Genomic DNA, 22213 nt, shown 5'->3' on the forward strand with positions numbered 1-22213 from the left:
GAGAGTAACTCTACATGGTCTACTCTAGACTCTAGTTCTAGTGAGAGTAACTCTACATGGTCTACTCTAGACTCTAGTTCCAGTGAGGGTAACTCTACATGGTCTACTCTAGACTCTAGTTCTAGTGAGGGTAACTCTACATGGTCTACTCTAGACTCTAGTTCCAGTGAGGGTAACTCTACATGGTCTAGACTCTAGTTCTAGTGAGAGTAACTCTACATGGTCTAGACTCTAGTTCTAGTGAGAGTAACTCTACATGGTCTAGATTGAATCTAGTTCTAGTGAGAGTAACTCTACATGGTCTAGATTGAATCTAGTTCTAGTGAAAGTAACTCTACATGGTCTAGATTGAATCTAGTTCTAGTGAGAGTAACTCTACATGGTCTAGATTTAATCTAGTTCTAGTGAGAGTAACTCTACCTGGACTGTCACCAGTGGGGAGTTCACCCCCAAAGGACTGGACCAAAGAGCACCAGTCAGGGCTGGGTGAGCCCAACTCCATCAGCTCTGGAGACCCCTGGAGGAGCTGCAGGGGGAGAGGAGAGAGGGACACTGTCATCTTTTTACTTTTCATTTAGGTGTGGTGATGGCCTGCAGGTAGAAAGGCAGAACAGTAACTGAAAGGTCGCTGGTTTGATCCATAGCACCAAAATAATGTTGTGTTCCCACTGTAATCTGGAGGGTGGCTGGTATTACATCTACATTGCCCATCATCTCTGCTAAAGTGCTCTTGAGCAAGGCACTGAAAACTGCAACCGCTGCACTGGGTGAGTTGGTGGTTTGACTATGTTTAGAGCTACAATGTGTCCAATTATCTTGTGTAAAATACAACTACCTTAGGCCAAATTTAAATAGCTTTGCGGCTTACTTCTGTAATAAATAAATCTGTAAATTGCAGACCTTGCTGAGCTCCACTTTAAGGTTGAAGGGGCTGCTCTCATAGTGAAAGAGGGACTTCTTGAATCGTTCTATTGCCCGCCGTTTGATGTTATGGTGAGCAGCTGGCGGGAGCTGGAGACAAAAGAAAGCAAGTCTATGTTTGTAAGAACAACACAAGGAGTCAAGTGGAACCAAAGTATGGCTGAGTCTCACCTGAGTGATGTAAAGGATCTTGTGCAGCTGAACCAGAAGTCTCTGGATGGGGTCGTCAATCTGACGGAGCTTCTTCTGGGAAACGCAGATTCCTGCTGAGACTGGGATATGAATCAAACTAAATGTAAGTACTACTGACTATTGCATAATCCCAACCTGGCTGTGATCACATATCTATGGACTGATTATATTTCTATGGCTGTGACCTTTCAGAGAGTAATCAAAATAATAATAATACACTTTATTTATATAGCACCTTTCATACAAGAATTGCAGCTTTAAGTGCTTCACGGCAGTAAAAAAAGACATAGGCATAAAATGAGGATGACATAATAATAATAATAATAATAATAATAATAATAATAATAATAATAATAATAATAATAATAATAATAATAATAATAATAATAATAATAATAATAATAATAATAATAATAATAATAATAATAATAATAATAATAATAATAATAATAATAATAATAATAATAATAATAATAATAATAATAATAATAATAATAATAATAATAATAATAAATAATAATAATAATAATAATAATAATAATAATAATAATAATAATAATAATAATAATAATAATTCATTGTATTTATAAAGCGCTTCTCAGGAACCTGAAGTCGGACATTGGCAGATCAAGAGCAATGCATAAAGTGCAGACATAAGTTTAGGCATAAAATAAGCATAAAATAGACCGCAGTAAAATAGAAAAAGTCAAGATAAGGCATAGAACATTAAATCACGTAATTTTTCATATTAGGATCTAACATCTTAACCCATTCTCTGCCACCACTTTGATCATCCTAAACCATTCTCTGCCAGCGCTATTTGTCTATGGAGATGTTCACCTTCTTTGCAGGGCTATAACCTTTTAAATTGTATTGCTAAATTGACATTACTATGGCCCATTCAACATCGATTAGCTATCGTTCAGGATGTAGGAACGTTTTACTTTTTCATTCACACATTCATACGAAAATACCGTCTAGAGTATAAATATGTTTTTATCGTTTTCTGCAGTATTTCCTAGAATGTGAGAAATAGACATAAATGCATATATTAGATTATCAAATGCTGTTTGATACCGATCAACGTTATATTAAAAATGTCAACTGTACATGGTCCTAAGCGTTATGACTGATCATCCGCGGGTGAACGGAGGGGGGGGGGGGGGGGGGGGGAGGGGTCGTTTATAATTCCGTGACCGACGTTAAATGATTTATGTAGTATGGGTGATATATAGATCAGAGCAGTTTGTATCGAAAATGATAAAGAAAAACGCTGAAACTTACGTCAGCTTCCTCGTAGCGTTGGGCGATGAGAGTGGAGCCAACAGATCCCAGTTATGTGGTGGGGATCGAGGCGATCCAGTTCCGGTTTGTATAATACTAATATACGCCCAAATCATGTTGTTTATTGAGTTATGGCAACGATCCATGTCCACGGTGTGTGGATTGAGTCCCGGGACGATAAACGAGTGGCCGGACGGAATTAGGGGACGGACCGAGCTGAAACGGGCATTTCCGGTTTGGCAACTCGCCGATCGGCCACCAGGTGGCGGTATTGAAGCGTTGCAGAGTTGTGATGGCTCCCGCAGCATATGACAAGGCTCCGTGGGTGAAATATGAATTCCATGACGAAAATATGAAATATGACCTTGAAACACGCTGTACAGCGATATTGGCAGACAACGCATGGCGGGCAATAACGCTGAACAGCGATATTGGCGGGAGATGGGTTAATAGGCCTCTTTGTTTACGGTTTGATTGTCTCCGATACACATAAAATAGACATAATATCATGAAATTGGCAGATACACATAAAACAGACATCAACCCAGTATTTTAGATGTTTACACAATACGGTTGATAAGAAAAGGGTAAAAAACAAAGTGCTTTCAGCACAGCAGTATTTTAGAATACTAACAATCTATAACAATGCCACCCTGGTAGGGGCCTTTCAAAGTCAAATGTACCTGGTCGTGGTGTAGTGTTTGCAGCAGTAGAATCACTACTGAGAAAGACATGAAAGACAAAGGCAGGACAATATATCGCAGTCAAATACATTTTCCGTCAAGCATAAGTGAGGAATTTGTGTAGACACTGTATAAAAGAGATCACACATCAAAAGAAACCCACAACTCACACTGACTTACCCGGCAACGGTTTGGTCAACAGAGGCTCTGCACTTCAAGGAACCTTTGAACAATAAGAACATTTCATCAACTGAGAAGCTGGACAAGAAACACCAAGCCCTGTGCCACTTTCTCAGAACTTTCTCTAACCCATTAAAACAATACACCAGCTAACCGATCAAAATAAAATGCATTTGATTCCAAAGTAAGCCTTATAAATAAATAAATAAATAAATAAATAAATAAATAAATAAATAAATAAATAAATAAATAAATAAATAAATAAATAAAATAAATAAATAAATAAATAAATAAATAAATAAATAAATAAATAAATAAATAAATAAATAAATTTAATCATGGGATGAAGGCTAATGTTCTTCTCCAGAAGCTTCAGTCCACAGTGAGCTCACCAGAGCGTTTTCTGAATGAAGCACTAGCTTTACTTTTGGTATTGGATTCAATATCTTCATCTGAACCATCATCTATGAAAAAACAAAAACAATTGTGTGATCAGATTCACCTAAAAAAATATCAGCACTAGAGTGTGTATTCATCACTGGGGAGATTTACATTGACTGAGATTCTGCTGACTGTGATTTGAGCTGCAGGCTGGAGAAGCGAGTGGAGGAGAGGATTCTGTCCTCTCTGTGGACCTCTCTTGGCCTTGTTGCGGGACCTGCTGGGCGATACGAGACCAGGTCTAAGGAATCGTGTTGAGAAAAGTGAAACTATTACAGAAAATGTAGCTATAGTCCAGTTGTCATGTCATTGGAACAATTTGCAAGAGCAGGAGATGATAAGATAACAGTTACAATAACAGTTTTCCCATATCTTTAAAAGATGTCATCAGGACCCCCGCCAAAAAGTTGGAAACTAGAAAGGTGCGTTCAGTAGAGCACAAATCTCCACCAGGCGGAACACCGGACACACAGACAAACACTGACCGCTCTCCATATAGTTATTAGCATTATTAGCATGCTAATGCTAGACGGTAATAGGCAGCATAGAAAGGGTGATATGAAGCATGTTAGGAAGAAGCATCAGCAGCGGAGCCTATCAGACCCGGGCCGGGGGGCGGGGTTACATGACCGGGCCCTTTAAAGCCAATAAAGCTTGACGTTTATATCGGGAGTCCGGGGTGCCGACGCGCGTCCGGGGTGGTAATCTGACGGCTCGTGGGTAAAAAAAAGTCTAAGATTACAATTTAAAACAATGTTTGAAAGAAAACGAACCAAAGAAAAGGTGTAATATTTAAGATTTCGTTTCTACAAAGGGTATAGAAACGAAATATATACAGATAATGATATAACATGTAATAAAGCCAACAAACTACAAGAACAACGTAAACATAGCCTAATAAAATTACTACATTTCTGACACACCATTCACCACGGACCACGAGAGCAGCTCGTGGCGATGTCCCGACTATAGTGCTCTCCTGGGCAGCTTGGTGTAAACTCCTCATCCTTTGCTTGCAGTGGTGTGTTGGGGTGAATTGCCTCAAACATGTTCACAGTTGCATTTAAACTTTTGTCCCAAGGCTACTCCACCAAAACACTGATTGCATGTTGCAGTAGAGTAGATGCTTTGAGAATATCCACGTCTTTTGCTGTTTTGCAACAAGCGCATCATGGCGAGATGACCAGCGAGTGGGACATAAGCGCTTGTGATACTACACGAAGTAACAACAACCATATCAACATTTACCACAAACTCACGTTTTCTTGTTGATAGTGTGTGTTCGTGATTGTAGCCTACCTGTAAATCTGGCTCACCCCCACTAACGTTGTTGGCGGGCTGGGGCTCTTCAACAACTTAAGATTCCTCCCGCAGGAGGAGAGTAGGGCGGAAAAAAGATACATCTATAGCTTGGACAATTTGTCTTTTCCTTGGTCCCTTTTATCTTTTTCTTTGCGTTTTGTCGCTCCACTTTTGTGTTTATAACTGCTCCCGCTCATGCTTAGGCAGTGCTCTGTTGACAAGTGATTTGTGATGATGATGACGTTCATTTACGTATGATGTTGATGGACGGCTGATGACGATTTTACCCAAAATAGGAGATGGAGACAATAGAAGGGATTCACTTGCAATTTTTCATGTTTTAATGTTAAATGTGAGTGTGAAAATAGCAGCACAAGTTCAACTCATATTATAGGCTACGATGCTTTATACCTAATATACAAACGTCAGTGCACTCAGTGGCGCGAGGCAGCAGGGCCCGCCTGCGAATATCTCGGGGGCGGAGCCTGCTGCCTCGGCGACGGGCCCCCATTGGGTCCCGACCGTCCCGGGCCCGGGGAGCACCGCCCCTACAGCCCCCCCTGAAGCTCCGCCCCTGGGAAGCATATAGGAAGGGTGTTAGGAAGCATAGTAAGGGTGATAGGAAGCATATGAAGGGTGATAGGAAGCATGTTAGGAAGTATAGGAAGGATGTGAGGAATCATAGGAAGGGTTATAGGAAGCATGTTAGGAAGCATAGGAAGCATGTGAGGAATCATAGGAAGGGTTATAGGATGCATGTTAGGAAGCATAGGAAGGATCATAGGAAGGGTTATAGGAAGGATAGGAAGGATGTTAGGAAGCATAGGAAGGGTGATAGGAAGCATATCCTTGATCTTTCTACCATTAGGTTACCTGAGGCATGTTTGAGTGACAACAGCAGCTTATCCCACATTTGTGCCTCTCCTGGAAGTACTTCTGTGCTCGCTTCCTGTCTCTCTCTGCTCTCCTTTCCAGGGCTTGGTGGGATGTGGACAGGCTGTCCAGGAATCTCATTATAATGTCAGATATCTTGGAGCTGACCGCCACAATATCTGGCCGCACGTCTGGATCTGGACTCAAGCACCTGGGAACAAATCCCATAATATAACATCAGAACAGTTGTTCTTAAAGGAACACGCCAACATACCAGTTTCCTCTCTGTGCGTTCAGTAGAAAGCTATCTGGCTGCACGTTAGCCTAGCTTAGCACAATGAATGGAAGCGGACAGTGCCGGTTAGCCTTCGGGAGAGGTGTTAGTTGGACAATGCCTAGGCTAACCGGCAGAGTCCGCTTCCATTCATTGTGCTAAGCTAGGCTAACGTGCAGCCAGATAGCTTTCTACTGAACGCACAGAGAGGAAACTGGTATCTATCTTCTTGTGTCTCTTTGGAGAAGACAGTAAGCTAATTTCCCAAAATGTTGGCGTGTTCCTTTAAAAAAAAAATTATTGTATTTTTTATTATATTTAGATGTAATTTAGTAGAAATTCATTCTAATCTACATTAAATCTAATCTTTAATTTACATTTGGAATTTCATTCTGTTATTTACAATTTACTTAGCATGATTAACATTTCTTTTTGATACATTTGTGTCCTACAGTTAGCCGCAAGCTAACTAGGTCTAGTAGGTCTAGTACCTACTGGTATGACTGAGGAATGATCTACTGTGCAGCTAGCAGTACCTACTGGTATTAATGAGGAATGCCATCAAACAGTTGTTCAGTTAATTAAAATGCATAATGCAGAAACCTTTTCATCTCAATGTAGCAGGAAAAAGAACAGGCTGAACATCTAAATGTGAAAGTATTCCCATGCTGCAGACACTTCACTAAGTATTTGATCACTAATGCATTCGTATCAGTGCAGTGGTCTCACCATTTGATCATGTCTGGTATTCTCTCTGAAAAAGCCCCTTCTACTGGCTCATAGATGGCATCCACAATCTACACACACACACACACACACACACACATATATATATATATATAACACAGACATGGTACATTAATGCAGAAATTAATATAAAAATAATCTTAAGGAGAAATCCATCATTAGACATGAATGAATGAATGAATGAATGAATGAATGAATGAATGAATGAATGAGTGAATGAATGAAAACTTTATTTAACAGATTGCAGAATGGATACAATACAGTACGGCTCAATACACACAATTGTTAAGGGGATGCAGACCAGAGAAAGACGTTTGTCTTGTTTACATCAGGGTCCCCCATTTTCATTTCATAATGACATTTATGACATACACAACATACATGACATCATGACATGTATGACATAGGGACATATGACATACAGGTATATAGTACTGTTACATTTGTGACATATACGATATGCAAATATACAGTAGTTACCCAGAATCCAGATAATATATAAATATGATGGGGAGGAGACTGTACATTAGGAGGGGGTGGGTGGGTGGGAAAAAATATATACATACGGTGGGGAGGAGACTGTCCATTAGGAGGGGGTGGGTGGGTGGGAGGGGTTACGGTGGCCAGTTTCGAATTGAAGCCTCCCGTAGGTGCTCTTTGAGAGCGGTTTTGAATGTGGGTAGGGATTCAAAAAAATGTACGGCTGTGGGTAGGGCGTTCCACATTGCTGTGGCATAATTGCGAAACGTGTTTAGTCCCTTGTTTGTGCCAAATCTGGGTTGCACATGATTTGTGGAACTCCCTCTGGTGTTGTGGTCGTGGTATTCACTGACCTTTGGGAAGTATTTCGACATGTACATGGGTACCTGGGTGGTGTATAGTGTATCTTGTAGACCAGGCCCATTGCAAGTTGCTGTACTCTGTTGTCTACTCTAAGCCATCCTAGGTTGTCAAAGTGGGCAGGTGTGAGGTGGGTTCTAGGATAAGGTCAAGCAGTAGTCTGACCAGTTTGTTTTGTGATGTTTGTAATCTTGTTTTTAGCACCTTTGAGGTGCTTTGGTACCATGAGGTGCAAGCATAGTCGTAGTACCCTTGAATGAGTGCTCCTGCCAGAGTCGTCAGGGTATTCTTGTTTACCAGAGAGGAGATCCGGTACAAGAATTTAGTTTGTTGGTTAACTTTTTTGATTACATTGGATGCCATTTTGTCACATGAAAGATTTGCCTCTAGGATGGAACCCAGGTATGTAATTTCATCTTTCCTTGTGACAATATTGTCACCCACTGTAACTGAGAAGCCGTTGGTCTTGCTGAGTTTGTTATTTGATCCGAAGAGAATGGACTGTTTTACCAAGGTGTAATGATAGTTTGTTATCAGCGAGCCAGGTGCAGATTCTGCCGAGTTCAGAGCTGAGGGTTTTTTCAACCTGTAACTTATTCTTGTCAGAGACCAGCAGGGCAGAGTCGTCCGCGAACAGGAACAAGTTGCAGTCACAAGCTGATGACATGTCATTTGCATAAATTAGGAACAGTAACGGTCCTAGTATGCTTCCTTGTGGAACCCCACAGCTCACTGGGAGGGGGGGGGGGGATAGAGTACCGTTTACCTCCACCATCTGTTCTCTCCCCTCCAGGTAGGATTGCATCCAGCTCACTGATAAACTATCAAAACCAATTGCTTTTAACTTGTCAATCAGAATGGAGTGGTTGACAGTGTCGAAGGCCTTTTGTAGGTCCAGCATGACCATGCCGCAGTATTTGCCCACATCCACCTCTTGTTTGATGTGATCGTTCAAATAGAGAAGGCATGTGTCAGTGGAGTGGGAAAGATGCGTGTGTGTGTGTATGTGTGTGTGTGTGTGTGTGTGTGTGTGTGTGTGTGTGTGTGTGTGTGTGTGTGTGTGTGTGTGTGTGTGTGTGTGTGTGTGTGTGTGTGTGTGTCTGTGTGTGTGTGTGTGTGTGTCAGTGTGTGTGTGTGTGTGTGTGTGTGTGTGTGTGTGTGTGTGTGTGTGTGTGTGTGTGCTACCTTGGTGGCCAGTGACAGCATATTGCTGCTGTAGAATGGAGGCTGCAGAGTGGTCATCTGATAGAGGATACAACCTATGGCCCAGATGTCAGCCTTCTCTCCATATGGCTCATTCTTCACCACCTCTGGACTACACTCACACCCCCCCCCCCCCCCCCCACACACACACACACACAACACACACACACACACACACACACACACACACACACACACACACACACACACACACACACACACACACACACACACACACACACACACACACACACACACACACACACACACACACACACACACACACACACACACACACACACACACTTAATTCATGAACAAATATTGATACTTGATTTGTATCTCACAACATGTATCTCTTGCTGGAAACAAGTTCCTGTAACGTCATATAACGTAACTTTTTTTCTCCTCTTTTTCTATTTTTCTCCCGTCCCAATTCCATTGTGCCAATTCTCCCCTCCCCTGTCTTGAATGTTGCTCGCATATGCCCCCCACTGGCCGGTTGTAGGGAGGATAGAAGCCTTGCATCACGTGTCCCCTCCGGTACACGAGGAGGCAGCCTGTCACATCTTTTCACCTGCCAGCGCGGACTCTCATTGGCGAGGTGTAACGTGTGGGAGGGTCACACTACCCCCGCCATTTCCTGTCTCTGCTGTGCAGGCGTCCCCAACCGACCTGTAGGAGTCGCTGTCCACAACGTCCAGATTACCACCCATCGACTTCCACCCGCTAATTCTGCCAATTGAATTAGTATGACGGCTGGCCCAAGCCGGAGGCAACGCCAACAGCCGGAGTCGAACCCGGTGTCTCTTGCGTTGGTGACGAGTGCAATGTCCACTGCGCCACCCAGCCGCCTCAATGGCTTTATTTTTCTTATTTTCTTGTGATGTGTCAAATTTGTATTTAGAACAAACAAATAGAAGCAAAAAAAGCAATAAAATAGGAAAGCCCCGCTGAGAACCGGAAATCGGATGCACAGAATCCATTCCACACAGTGAACTCACCAGGAGTAAAGGATGGTGCCAACCACCGATGTCAGCTTGCTGTTCTCCTGTTTCTGCTTGGCCAGTCCAAAGTCAGCTGGAAGCACAGAGACACGATGCCAGGTTACACATTGGCAGGGAGACAAGACACAAAGACTTTGTGTCAAGAGATGCACAGAAACAGATACTGATGTTGGCTACCGGGCGGAGGTTTAATATAGCAGTATCAGAGAATTCCCCCAGTACTAAAAATGAAATACTAAGGGCCATGCATAACATACCAAAGCCAGCAAAGGAAAGGGAATTGGTTTTCTGCCTCCTTTAGACATAGAAGGATGTTAGCTCTCTAATAGAGAAAGATGGATTACATCTCAATCATTTTTATCCAATGACCCCAAAACGAATGGTCTGAAGACTATATATTGTAATATAGATATAAATGGATCAGATCAGTGTACGGAGGATCATCCTTGGTTCTTTAAGTTGAGTACATTCAGAATAGTATGGGTTGGTCCTCTACAGCAGACAACATGAGACTGACTGATGGTGAGTTTGTCCCGCTCTCCCAGCATGATGTTGTTCGGGGTGAGGTCGCGGTGGACGATCCTCTTCTCCTCATGGAGGTACCTCAATGCAAGACACATCTGGGGAGGTTAAGGAACACAGACACAGACAGACACTTGTTTATGTGTATTCATCCGTGGAAGGTTGACTGAACACACAGCAATGCTTTATGGCTGCTATTACGCCTGAGAGCCGCCCCTAAACTAGTACAACCATACATCTTCTGTTGTCTGCCCCTGAGCAGCTCCACTAGAGCAGTTGTAAGTGAAGACCCTTGCTCAAGGGCACATCGGTCCACAGTCATAGTTTTGGTAGGGGACTGGAGAGGGTTCGTCATTCACTTCCAGTATACCCCAAACAAGTCTGTTTCTCTACATTTAAGGCGACTGCTGCCCCTTCAGAAGGATGCAATGTCTCTCGTTGGCAGATGAAGATATTAGGCTTTGTCACCTGAATGAAGACGCTCCAAATTCTGTCTTCGGTGAACTGCTGCTGTTTCTCTTTCAGAGAGTTGAAGTGGTCGGCCAGAGGCACTCCCTCAATCAGCTCCATGACAATGTACAGCCTGTCACCTACAACATAGTTTACAAGCTATATAACACAGAGTTTACAAATGCATTTTTATATTTTCTTCTATTATATTGACTTTTGTCAAGATTGTCCTTACCTTCCAAAAACGTTTTGTAATATTTTACAATGTTTGGATGCGTCATCTAAATAAAGAGAATAAAAAAGGGAGAAATTTGTTACAGGTGTATAGTATATTACTAAAAGGGATAATATTCAAGGAAGTTAAAATAAGATACGATAAGATAAGATACAAAACACCATAATGACAACATTTTATTATGTTGCTTATATTTTATATATAAAAGTTAAGAAAAGGTTAAATATAAGATTGTATGCATATGAATAAGTATGTGTATGGATATGAGTGAATGGATGTACACATATACAGATCTCTACAGTTACAGTTATGTACATAGTTTTGTAACAGAATTATATACACATATAGTGTGCAAAGACATAGAACCTGTTCTTTGATGATCGTGAGCTCAGAGACTATCTTCTCCACGTTGCTGTCTCTGGACTTCTTGTCTTTACCAAAGACAGGGTTGTGGAGGTTCACCTCCTTCAGAGCCAGGAGGTTCTGACTGCTCTGCTTACGGACCTGGAACCATGACCACAGATAGATAACACACACACACAGACACACAATTCATATATAAATTATATGTGTTCTAGTAGAAAAACACATCAAATTAATAACTTTTACTGAATAGTGTAGACTTAAGCATTACATCACGCGCAGGAGTGTGTTATGAGAATTAGACCATGCCTAGGGGTGGTTGTTAGGCCCGAGGCGCAGCAGAGGGTCGTTAGACCCCCCTAGGCATGCTCTAATTCTCATAACACACGACTACAAGTGGTGTAATGGCTTTTATACAATTGGCGCATTCATCCAACCTTATTGCTATACAATAAACACACATTAATTGAAGATTTATTGACAAAACCATCCGCAGAAAAGGTTGTTCCAAAAAAAGAAAAGAGAAATTGCCTCCGTGTGTAGAAGCAGCTCGGAGGTGCGCTGTTTCAAGGCATGCCATCTAAGAATGAAGTGAGCGTGTGTTATTGGAATGATTGATTGATTGATTGAACATTTTATTACAGATAGACAGTGCTACATCTTTATACAATTGCCGAATTCATCCAACCTTATTGCTATACAATAAACACACATTAATTGAAGCATAATGGAGATTTATTCACAAAACCATCCGCAGAAAATGTTGGTTAAAAGAAAAAGAAGAGAAGTTGCCTCAAAAATTCTTTTTAACCCACTTTCTATAGAAGCAGCTGGGAGGTGCGCTGTTTTAAGTGAGCGTGTTATTGGATTGATTGATTGATTCATTGAAAATTTTATTAATGTCCACCTTGTTTCGAACTGGTTATGCTTAGGCCCTCTTTCGAAGTCGGTTATGCTTAGAGTTTGGAATCAGGGCTGGTGGTCTATCGCCCTGCTCTAAAGATAAACTCTAAGCATAACCGACTTTGAAAGAGGGCCTAAGCATAACCAGTTCGAAACAAGGCGGACATTAATACAATTTTCAATCAATCAATCAATCATTCCAATAACACACGCTCACTTCATTCTTAGATGGCATGCACTTCCGAGCTGCTTCAAAGCATGCCGTCTAACAGTGAAGTGAGCATGTGTTATTGGATTGATTGATTGATTGCTTGAACATTTTATTAACAGTGAAATGACGAAGAGGCGGTCAGGTGGCGTAGCGGAGATTGCGTTCGTCACTAACACAGGAGACGCTGGATTCGCCTGTTCGAATCCAGCTCACAGCTCCGGCGTTGTCACCAGCTTGGCTGGCCGTTCACACTAATACAATTGGCTGTATTAGAGGGTGGGAAAGCTGGCGGGGTGGGTCCGGGTCGTTGTAAACAGCGACTCCTACAGTTCGGTCGGGGCGCCTGCTCAGCGCGGATAGGATCTAAGGGGGGTAGTGTGATCCTTCCACACGTTACACCCTCTCAGTGAGAGTCCGCGCTGCCAGGTGAAAAGAAGCGGTTGATTGGCTAGATGTGTGTCAGAGGAAGCACGTGATAGCCTCCACTCTCCCAGACCAACTGTGGGGGGTAAGTGTGCAGCGACCAGGAAGGGGATTGGGAATTGGTATAACGACTGACATTGGGATGGGAGAAAATCGGAGGAAAAAGGAGGGGGAAAAAGATTCAAAAAAATAAATAAAAAAACAGTGAAATGACGAATGGCATCTAACAACAGACTTCCCGCGATTTATATTTTGTTCCACAATGAGTCATGACCAACCAATTACATAATCCAACATTGTGTAAGCAACTAACACATTCCACGTGACAGAATCGTTTTTGAATGAGTCGTTGACGCTATCAACACATCCATTCGTAAAGATTATTGTCTGCCATCTTGGTTTCATTTCTAAAAACTCGAACTGGCGGAGTGATTCTAATTCGGTTGTGGGCGGGTTCTGGGATCACAAGCGTGTGTTATGAGAAATAACCACGTCTAACTTGACTGTTTCAGCCAATCAGAATCAAGAAATTTGCATGCCATTGTATAAATACCGTAGACGTTAGACGTTAGTTTGGTGTCATTGGACAGAAATCTGATATAATACACTCTTCTCTTGGAAAGCTCTAGACAATCAAGTCACTTTGCTTTGACTTGTGACATGTTACACGTGGCTTTTGGCACCGGATTTTGGTTGGTACTATCAACGGAACTCCTCTGATAACAGTTCCCCATTTTAGCCATTGGCCCAACATCCCTAAGAGTATGCATATGAAAGAGAGAACTTCATTGAACATATTACAAACGTGAACAAAAAACATCAACAAACATTGACTGTGAACACTGTCAATTTGCACAGTTACCTTGAAGACACTCCCAAAAGCGCCGGTGCCCAGGTGGTCCAGAATGGCGTAGCCGTTAATCACCCTGAGAGCAGGACGATTCTGGTCAACAGCCTCGATGCTCTCTCTCAAACTGTCCAGCTCTTCTTCCTAAAGCACAACACACACAGTACACCATTGCTTAGTACAATAGAGTTAGAGATGCAGTTCATTATAATAATTCACATTATATTATCACTGTTATCACTGTTATCACTGGAGAGTTCACCTCTCTCTCCTGAACCCTTATATTTGTGATGTCACCTGGATGTAAAATCTGGGGCTGCTCTAAACTGGAATTTAAACCTCATTTGGATGTAAAAGGACTCGCTCAAATATTTCAGGAGCCCACAAAGTTAATGCCGCAATCATTGTCTGTGGATCTAGGCATCCAGGTGACATCACAAATTCATCACAAAATATTGTGGTGCAAGAGTGGTGCATGTTCACAAATATTGACTGAACTGTCCTGGGGCACAATAATAGCGTATCTGAATAGTTAAATACTTAATACTTAATAATAATAAATAATGTCATTCCTCTTTTAAGCAGGTTTGAAGGAAATCAGTTTCTTACAGTGTAGAGAGAGACTTTAGTTTGCAGTGCCTCATATGCCGTGATGTCTCGCACATAATGTCCAACATCAATAAACAACTCAAACAGATCTGTGGGAAAGAGTCTGAAACGGAGAAAGGAGATTCCAGGATGAAATTGGAGTGCATTAATAGAACATTAATGTTGAGGGGCTATAGCTTTGCAACGACTGCACCTTTTAAACAGATGTCTGTTTCTTTCCACGCTGAAGAGAAATCTGAGGGTCCGGAATGCATAGCACTGCCAACAAAAACAACAGCAAATTTTATTTTATTTTATTTTATTATTTTGGTCCTCATAACATCTGCAGTCCCATTGTTATATGATTATAATACATATGTATACTATACCTGTAAAGACGTTGCTTTTGGACCGGTGCTTTGTGGTAGAATCAACTTTGCAATCACACTGATTCCATTCTCCTGAGAAAACACAGTCTAAAGTTGAATCTATCACACATTGAGTATATTTACTGCATCTGAATATATGTCACGTGTAACGGTTCACTGTGAGCACACAATCTGTTCCATCCCCACAGATGCTCTCACTGTGGGGGAGTTAACCTTACCTGCACCACGTGGTGAGCAGTGATGTCATCCAAAACAAGCTCGGTCAAAGCTGTACAGCATGCTGGAGAGAGAGTTAAAACAAGCTCAGTCAGAGTTGTACAGCATGCTGAAGAGAGTTAAAACAAGCTCAGTCAGAGTCGTACAGAATGCTGAAGAGAGAGTTAAAACAAGCTCAGTCAGAGTCGTACAGCATGCTGGAGAGAGAGTTAAAACAAGCTCACTCAGAGTCGTACAGCATGCTGAAGAGAGTTAAAACAAGCTCAGTCAGAGTCGTACAGCATGCTGGAGAGAGTTAAAACAAGCTCAGTCAGAGTTGTACAGAATGCTGGAGAGAGAGTTAAAACAAGCTCAGTCAGAGTCGTACAGAATGCTGAAGAGAGTTAAAACAAGCTCAGTCAGAGTCGTACAGAATGCTGAAGAGAGAGTTAAAACAAGCTCAGTCAGAGTTGTACAGAATGCTGAAGAGAGAGTTAAAACAAGCTCAGTCAGAGTTGTACAGAATGCTGGAGAGAGAGTTAAAACAAGCTCAGTCAGAGTTGTACAGAATGCTGGAGAGAGAGTTAAAACAAGCTCAGTCAGAGTTGTACAGCATGCTGAAGAGAGTTAAAACAAGCTCAGTCAGAGTCGTACAGCATGCTGAAGAGAGTTAAAACAAGCTCAGTCAGAGTCGTACAGCATGCTGGAGAGAGTTAAAACAAGCTCAGTCAGAGTCGTACAGCATGCTGGAGAGAGTTAAAACAAGCTCAGTCAGAGTTGTACAGCATGCTGAAGAGAGTTAAAACAAGCTCAGTCAGAGTCGTACAGAATGCTGAAGAGAGAGTTAAAACAAGCTCAGTCAGAGTTGTACAGAATGCTGAAGAGAGAGTTAAAACAAGCTCAGTCAGAGTCGTACAGCATGCTGGAGAGAGAGTTAAAACAAGCTCAGTCAGAGTTGTACAGAATGCTGAAGAGAGAGTTAAAACAAGCTCAGTCAGAGTCGTACAGAATGCTGAAGAGAGAGTTAAAACAAGCTCAGTCAGAGTTGTACAGCATGCTGGAGAGAGAGTTAAAACAAGCTCACTCAGAGTCGTACAGCATGCTGAAGAGAGTTAAAACAAGCTCAGTCAGAGTCGTACAGCATGCTGGAGAGAGTTAAAACAAGCTCAGTCAGAGTTGTACAGAATGCTGGAGAGAGAGTTAAAACAAGCTCAGTCAGAGTTGTACAGAATGCTGGAGAGAGAGTTAAAACAAGCTCAGTCAGAGTTGTACAGCATGCTGAAGAGAGTTAAAACAAGCTCAGTCAGAGTCGTACAGAATGCTGAAGAGAGAGTTAAAACAAGCTCAGTCAGAGTAGTACAGCATGCTGGAGAGAGAGTTAAAACAAGCTCACTCAGAGTCGTACAGCATGCTGAAGAGAGTTAAAACAAGCTCAGTCAGAGTCGTACAGAATGCTGAAGAGAGTTAAAACAAGCTCAGTCAGAGTCGTACAGCATGCTGGAGAGAGAGTTAAAACAAGCTCAGTCAGAGTTGTACAGAATGCTGGAGAGAGAGTTAAAACAAGCTCAGTCAGAGTTGTACAGAATGCTGGAGAGAGAGTTAAAACAAGCTCAGTCAGAGTTGTACAGAATGCTGGAGAGAGAGTTAAAACAAGCTCAGTCAGAGTTGTACAGAATGCTGAAGAGAGAGTTAAAACAAGCTCAGTCAGAGTCGTACAGAATGCTGAAGAGAGTTAAAACAAGCTCAGTCAGAGTCGTACAGAATGCTGAAGAGAGAGTTAAAACAAGCTCAGTCAGAGTTGTACAGAATGCTGGAGAGAGAGTTAAAACAAGCTCAGTCAGAGTCGTACAGAATGCTGAAGAGAGTTAAAACAAGCTCAGTCAGAGTCGTACAGAATGCTGAAGAGAGTTAAAACAAGCTCAGTCAGAGTCGTACAGAATGCTGAAGAGAGAGTTAAAACAAGCTCAGTCAGAGTTGTACAGAATGCTGGAGAGAGAGTTAAAACAAGCTCAGTCAGAGTCGTACAGAATGCTGAAGAGAGAGTTAAAACAAGCTCAGTCAGAGTCGTACAGAATGCTGAAGAGAGAGTTAAAACAAGCTCAGTCAGAGTTGTACAGCATGCTGGAGAGAGAGTTAAAACAAGCTCAGTCAGAGTTGTACAGAATGCTGAAGAGAGAGTTAAAACAAGCTCAGTCAGAGTTGTACAGCATGCTGGAGAGAGAGTTAAAAAAAACTTCAGTCAGAGTTGTACAGCATGCTGGAGAGGAAGTTAAAACAAGCTCAGTCAGAGCTTAAAGAGGAACACCACTCAATTTAAGAATACAATTGTATTTATTCCTTTGGTCAAGGACAGCCATATCAATATCAATATATGGAAAACACTCTCCCACAGCCACAAACCAGAGAATCCTTATAATTATATCCCAAAAACGACAGTGTCGGGATATTATGGATTCACGCCAACTGCAGCTGTTTGCTGCTGCCGCAGATCCTGGGTGTGTGAACAATAACTCAAATAGCTTTCATTCAAATCTTTTCAAATTTGTGGTGCACAAATTTGGCTACTTGTGGGGAACAAATTTGCCAAAGGACCCATGAAGTCCACCATATTGGACTTTACGCTATTAGTGTGAAATAAATGTTGCGTAATGATAAACTGTGTTTACCTGACTGCAAGGCCATGGTGTCGTCCACCTCCTCCTGTGGACTGAGCTCCTCTCGCATGTGCTCCCTCTGGATGCGGCCAGCCACGTTGGCACTGGAGAGAGTCTCCACGGAGGAGCGGTCGGAAACATACTGCCTGTCGCTGGAACAGATACCAGCCAATGGAGGACTTTTACGTTCACATTACACATTACAAGAGTGGCCTTTTTATCTGAAGCCTGGAGAACATGCCTCACACTTCTGTCACTTCCATGCAGATCACATATTGCCTGGCATCCAAATTGTTTTTTCACGGGAAATTCACTGTATTATTTTACAGATTACTTTTGTTTTTCTATTTTAAGTGTAAATGCCATAGAAATACAGTAAATTACCTTTTATCAAAATATTAACCATTAAATAAAAGTTGTAATCTGTACATGTATTTGATTTTACTGTAATTTGACAGTAAGTATTTGGAAGCCATTGATGCCAGACATTTACTGTTTTCTTGCAGCTTCTTTTCTTACGGTGTGGAGAAGATCTCTCGCATGATGAATAATTGTATTATATCCCAATAATTTTTGTCTAATCAAACTGATGATCTAAGTCTATAGTAAAAGCAATGGATCAGACTTGGTATCTGCCAATACTGAACGTTTAGGACTCTGAATCGGTATTGGCAGTGAAAGAGTGGTATCAGTGCGTCCCTAATTTTAAGTCAATGTTTCTCAATTGTATCACTCCCCCCCCCCCCAGAGGAATCAACTGGAAACAAACAGCTCAACTAAGATCATCATACTGCTCAAGCTTATACAGGAATACCATTTGCACAAGGACAAATACATTGTAATAACACTGCAATCACACCGACCTGTTGAGCAGTCGTAGCAGCTGCTGCACCCCGCCCCAGGTTCGTATCTCCATCCTGGTGTCCGGTTCCTCACACAGCTGGACCAGCACCCACGCCACGCTCCACAGCAGCTTCAGGTGCTGCCCGTGCAACAGGCTCAGCAGCACCGGGAGGCCCTCGAGCTCCCGCACCCTCTCTCTCACCTGACGCACTGGGGACAAGAGTCTGAGGAGCTCAGCGCTCATCCTGGAATGGTTGAGAGAACTTTACATTATCCATTGAGTCATTGTTGCACTTGTTGCATACATGTTTAATTCATTGTTCTATTATGAACTAATCATTAAAGCTTTTTTGTGTTGAACAAGGAATGATTCCCATGTGTATTAGTGAAGTGGTTACTAACCTTTTTGACAGCAAGTCATATTCTTGCAGTATTACAAGTAGGTTATCCACCACTGGTAGTTCCCCAATCCTCTCCTTGCATTCTGGGCTGGAGGAAAGAAAGACTGTTTTTGCCAGGGATCATCTCATGAATCCATTTGCTGCCCCAGATGAATGATCTGTCTGCCTACCTCTCAGCCAGGGTGGTGAGGGCTAAGAGGGCTCCCAGTAACACACTGCTCTCCCTGGCAGAGAGAAGCTTCACCAGGGTCTGAACATCAACAAGAAAAAAGGTATGATCAGTCTTCACGTGTAGTGGTGGAAAGAAAATATATATTTTACTCAAGTACTTTACCTTAAGTACAATTTTGAGGTACTTGTACTTTTTACATTTTTGGTACGTTTGTACTTTTACACTACATTTTACTAGTTACTTCAAAGAACATAGAAAACATGGCAGGAATTCATGAAGATTATGTACTTCAGGATGTAATCAGAGCCAGTATAACTGGACCACATATACCACTTTACTAATACTTTCATCATATTTTTATTAATGGAGACTTTGTGAGAGTTTGATATTGATTTCAGTTTTAGCATACCAGCCATTGTGGATAACATTTACATACATTTACATTTAGTCATTTAGCTGACACTTTTATCCAAAGCGACTTACAAGTTCTGTACGACAAGTCATCAGGAAGGGCACAACTCTATCAGCTGAGTAACAATGTTCATCAAAGTGTTGAGTGCTACAGTGTAGGTTAGTATATTAGGACATGACAAGTGCATGACAGTAGGGTTAGTTAGGGTTAGATATATATATATATATGTAACGGATGGTATCGTGAAGCGCAGTCAAGAAGGGCTGGGGTGAGTAGCGGTGCCAGGATGGTATCGTGAAGCACAGTCACTCACTCTCACATCCTCAAAAGACGCACGTGAGTTATGTAACTTCTTGGTATAGCGGTTTGTGCTGTTGCACGCGGCGTGGGAGACCCGTGTTCGAAATTCCCTTGGGGCATCGAAGTTTGAGGTGATGTTGTCACAACCGTTACATATATATATCTATTTTTTTTATTTTTTTATTTAATTTCAGATAATGGTTGAAGAAGTGCGTCTTTAGTCGACAGCGAAAAATTTGACGGGTTTCGGCTGTCCTAACTGTGGATAACATGGTACTGCCATGGTAAAAGTCATGTATCGCTATAGTGTCACTTTTGTACTTACAGCAAATAATACAATGGGATATTCCAATTTAAACCATGATACCGATAGTAATAACAGTATAATAGTGTTTCTGTAATTTCTTGGTCACTTCCTTTATGGTAGTGATGAAATAAATATTAAATTCTATGATTTTTGGGAACACCATGGGTGTGCTGACCTTGCAAACTGAATTTCCTTCGGGACAGTATTGGTATGGTATGGTATGGGTGTGGTGTGGTGTGGTGTGGTGTGGTGTGGTATGGTATGGTATGGTGTGGTATTGGTGTGGTGTGGTATTGGTGTGGTATTGGTGTGGTGTGGTATTGGTGTGGTGTGGTATATTGGTGTGTTGTAGTGTGGTTTGGTGTGGTGTGGTATTGGTGTGGTGTGGTATTGGTATGGTGTGGTGTGGTATTGGTGTGGTGTGGTGTGGTATGGTATATTGGTGTGGTGTGGTGTGGTGTAGTGTAGTGTGGTGTGGTGTGGTGTGGTATTGGTGTGGTGTGGTATGGTGTGGTGTGGTGTGGTGTGGTATTGGTGTGGTGTGGACCTTATGAGCTCCACTCTCTATGACCCAGGCCCTCTGCTCCTTCACCACAGACAGCTTCTGAAACATATCTGTAAAGCAATTAACAGACCAAGCAGTGATAAGGAAGTACACATAATAACACACTACTACAGTAGGTGCCAGTGTTTTACTGTGATACTGGGAAAGATTAACTCACAGGTCATTGTCATCAGCTTCTGCATGGCAAAGGGCTGCTCGTCACATTCCTGATAAATAACAGTCACAGACTCCATATACTAAAACAGAAAGAAAGAAAGAAAGAAAGAAAGAAAGAAAGAAAGAAAGAAAGAAAGAAAGAAAGAAAGAAAGAAAGAAAGAAAGAAAGAAAGAAAGAAAGAAAGAAAGAAAGAAAGAAAGAAAGAAAGAAAGAAAGAAAGAAAGAAAGAAAGAAAGAAAGAAAGAAAGAAAGAAAGAAAAAAGAAAAATAAAGAAAGGAGGGGGGGGTGAGAGATATTAATGATAGAGAATCACAAAAAGGTTTCCTGTAAGTGCATGCCAAAGGACCTCATTACCCTGGCAAGTAACGGGATGCCTTGGAGTTGATGGAGAATTGTCTAAAAGAGAAAGCAGTTAGTCGGGAGTCAATGTTGTGGTTAGACGACTATATCTTGAATGAGGGGTTGGAATGGGTTTATCTAGTTTTACCTGATATAGAGGATCTCTGATCAACAGGCGTAGACAGATGAGCACCCCAAGGGCAGACTCGGGTGGTGCATGGTCGATCCATTCACTAGACAGGGAGTAGACACATGTCATTTTAGTTTGCGAGGTCCCTTGAAAAATGAATGTTCAAACAAAAATGATAGTAATAATGTATTGTAGTTATTATCTAGTATTGATACTTTGAAATTAAAAACTGCTTCTAATGGATTTTGGGATGACACAGAAGCTGCCGAAACTGCTTGATTTGTCCTTCAGAGAAATTAAATATGGTATGTATTCTATAGACAGCATGAACAATGCATTTTAATTGTTGGGGTCATGGGTGGAAGTCGTGCTGTAGTGGCACATGAACAGAAACAGTTGTCCATGGCGGTTTACCTACCGGCAGAGCCTGTTCTTCACCAGAGAGGTGAGGACACCAGAGAAGAGCTTATGCAGAGGATGGCTGCTGAAACACCTCTGCTTTCTGTATGTAGCACTGTAAGAGGAAACAAGCATCTTTAATCATTCAGAATACATTCTGTGACAAACCATATAATATTCTGTATGATCACATTTGAAGTTCCTTTGGAACACAAACCTAAATGTTTCCAGCTCAAAGATCTCGCCTGCCGTGTTGCTCTCACTCCTACTCCTACTTCTGCTGCCATTGTTTTGATTAAATGAGGCTTGCGGTTTTTCTCCACTGCTGTGTGCCTTACAGTGACTCGACACTGCCACCTGGAATGTCAATAAACTCACACCATTCAGTCTGGGTGAAATGTGGGACCTCTATAGATTGATTGATTGATTGAAAACTTTATTAACAGATTGCAGAATGGGT

The 22213-nt window shown here is 41.8% G+C and overlaps 1 protein-coding gene across 1 annotated transcript in view; it reads right to left on the reverse strand.

Annotated features, from left to right (window-relative positions):
* nek10 (NIMA-related kinase 10) overlaps positions 1–22213 on the reverse strand; it is a gene marked incomplete at both ends in the record, with an annotated part of 39043 nt that overhangs the window by 14793 nt on the left and 2037 nt on the right. The window contains 27 exons of the mRNA XM_084336631.1: positions 421–526; positions 901–1011; positions 1093–1193; positions 3081–3118; positions 5438–5577; positions 5877–6087; positions 6880–6947; positions 8923–9052; positions 9945–10020; positions 10465–10567; positions 10938–11059; positions 11155–11200; positions 11521–11658; positions 13917–14045; positions 14511–14613; positions 14704–14768; positions 14879–14950; positions 15097–15158; positions 17740–17879; positions 18591–18815; positions 18973–19059; positions 19142–19221; positions 20710–20777; positions 20885–20963; positions 21240–21281; positions 21373–21457; positions 21773–21868. Coding sequence (XP_084192757.1) covers positions 421–526; positions 901–1011; positions 1093–1193; positions 3081–3118; positions 5438–5577; positions 5877–6087; positions 6880–6947; positions 8923–9052; positions 9945–10020; positions 10465–10567; positions 10938–11059; positions 11155–11200; positions 11521–11658; positions 13917–14045; positions 14511–14613; positions 14704–14768; positions 14879–14950; positions 15097–15158; positions 17740–17879; positions 18591–18815; positions 18973–19059; positions 19142–19221; positions 20710–20777; positions 20885–20963; positions 21240–21281; positions 21373–21457; positions 21773–21868 — 2723 coding nt within the window. The remainder of the gene's footprint in view (positions 1–420; positions 527–900; positions 1012–1092; positions 1194–3080; positions 3119–5437; positions 5578–5876; positions 6088–6879; positions 6948–8922; positions 9053–9944; positions 10021–10464; positions 10568–10937; positions 11060–11154; positions 11201–11520; positions 11659–13916; positions 14046–14510; positions 14614–14703; positions 14769–14878; positions 14951–15096; positions 15159–17739; positions 17880–18590; positions 18816–18972; positions 19060–19141; positions 19222–20709; positions 20778–20884; positions 20964–21239; positions 21282–21372; positions 21458–21772; positions 21869–22213) is intronic.

Source organism: Notolepis coatsorum (genome assembly GCF_963971535.1).
Source record: "Notolepis coatsorum genome assembly, chromosome: 19".
NCBI lineage: Eukaryota > Metazoa > Chordata > Actinopteri > Aulopiformes > Paralepididae > Notolepis > Notolepis coatsorum.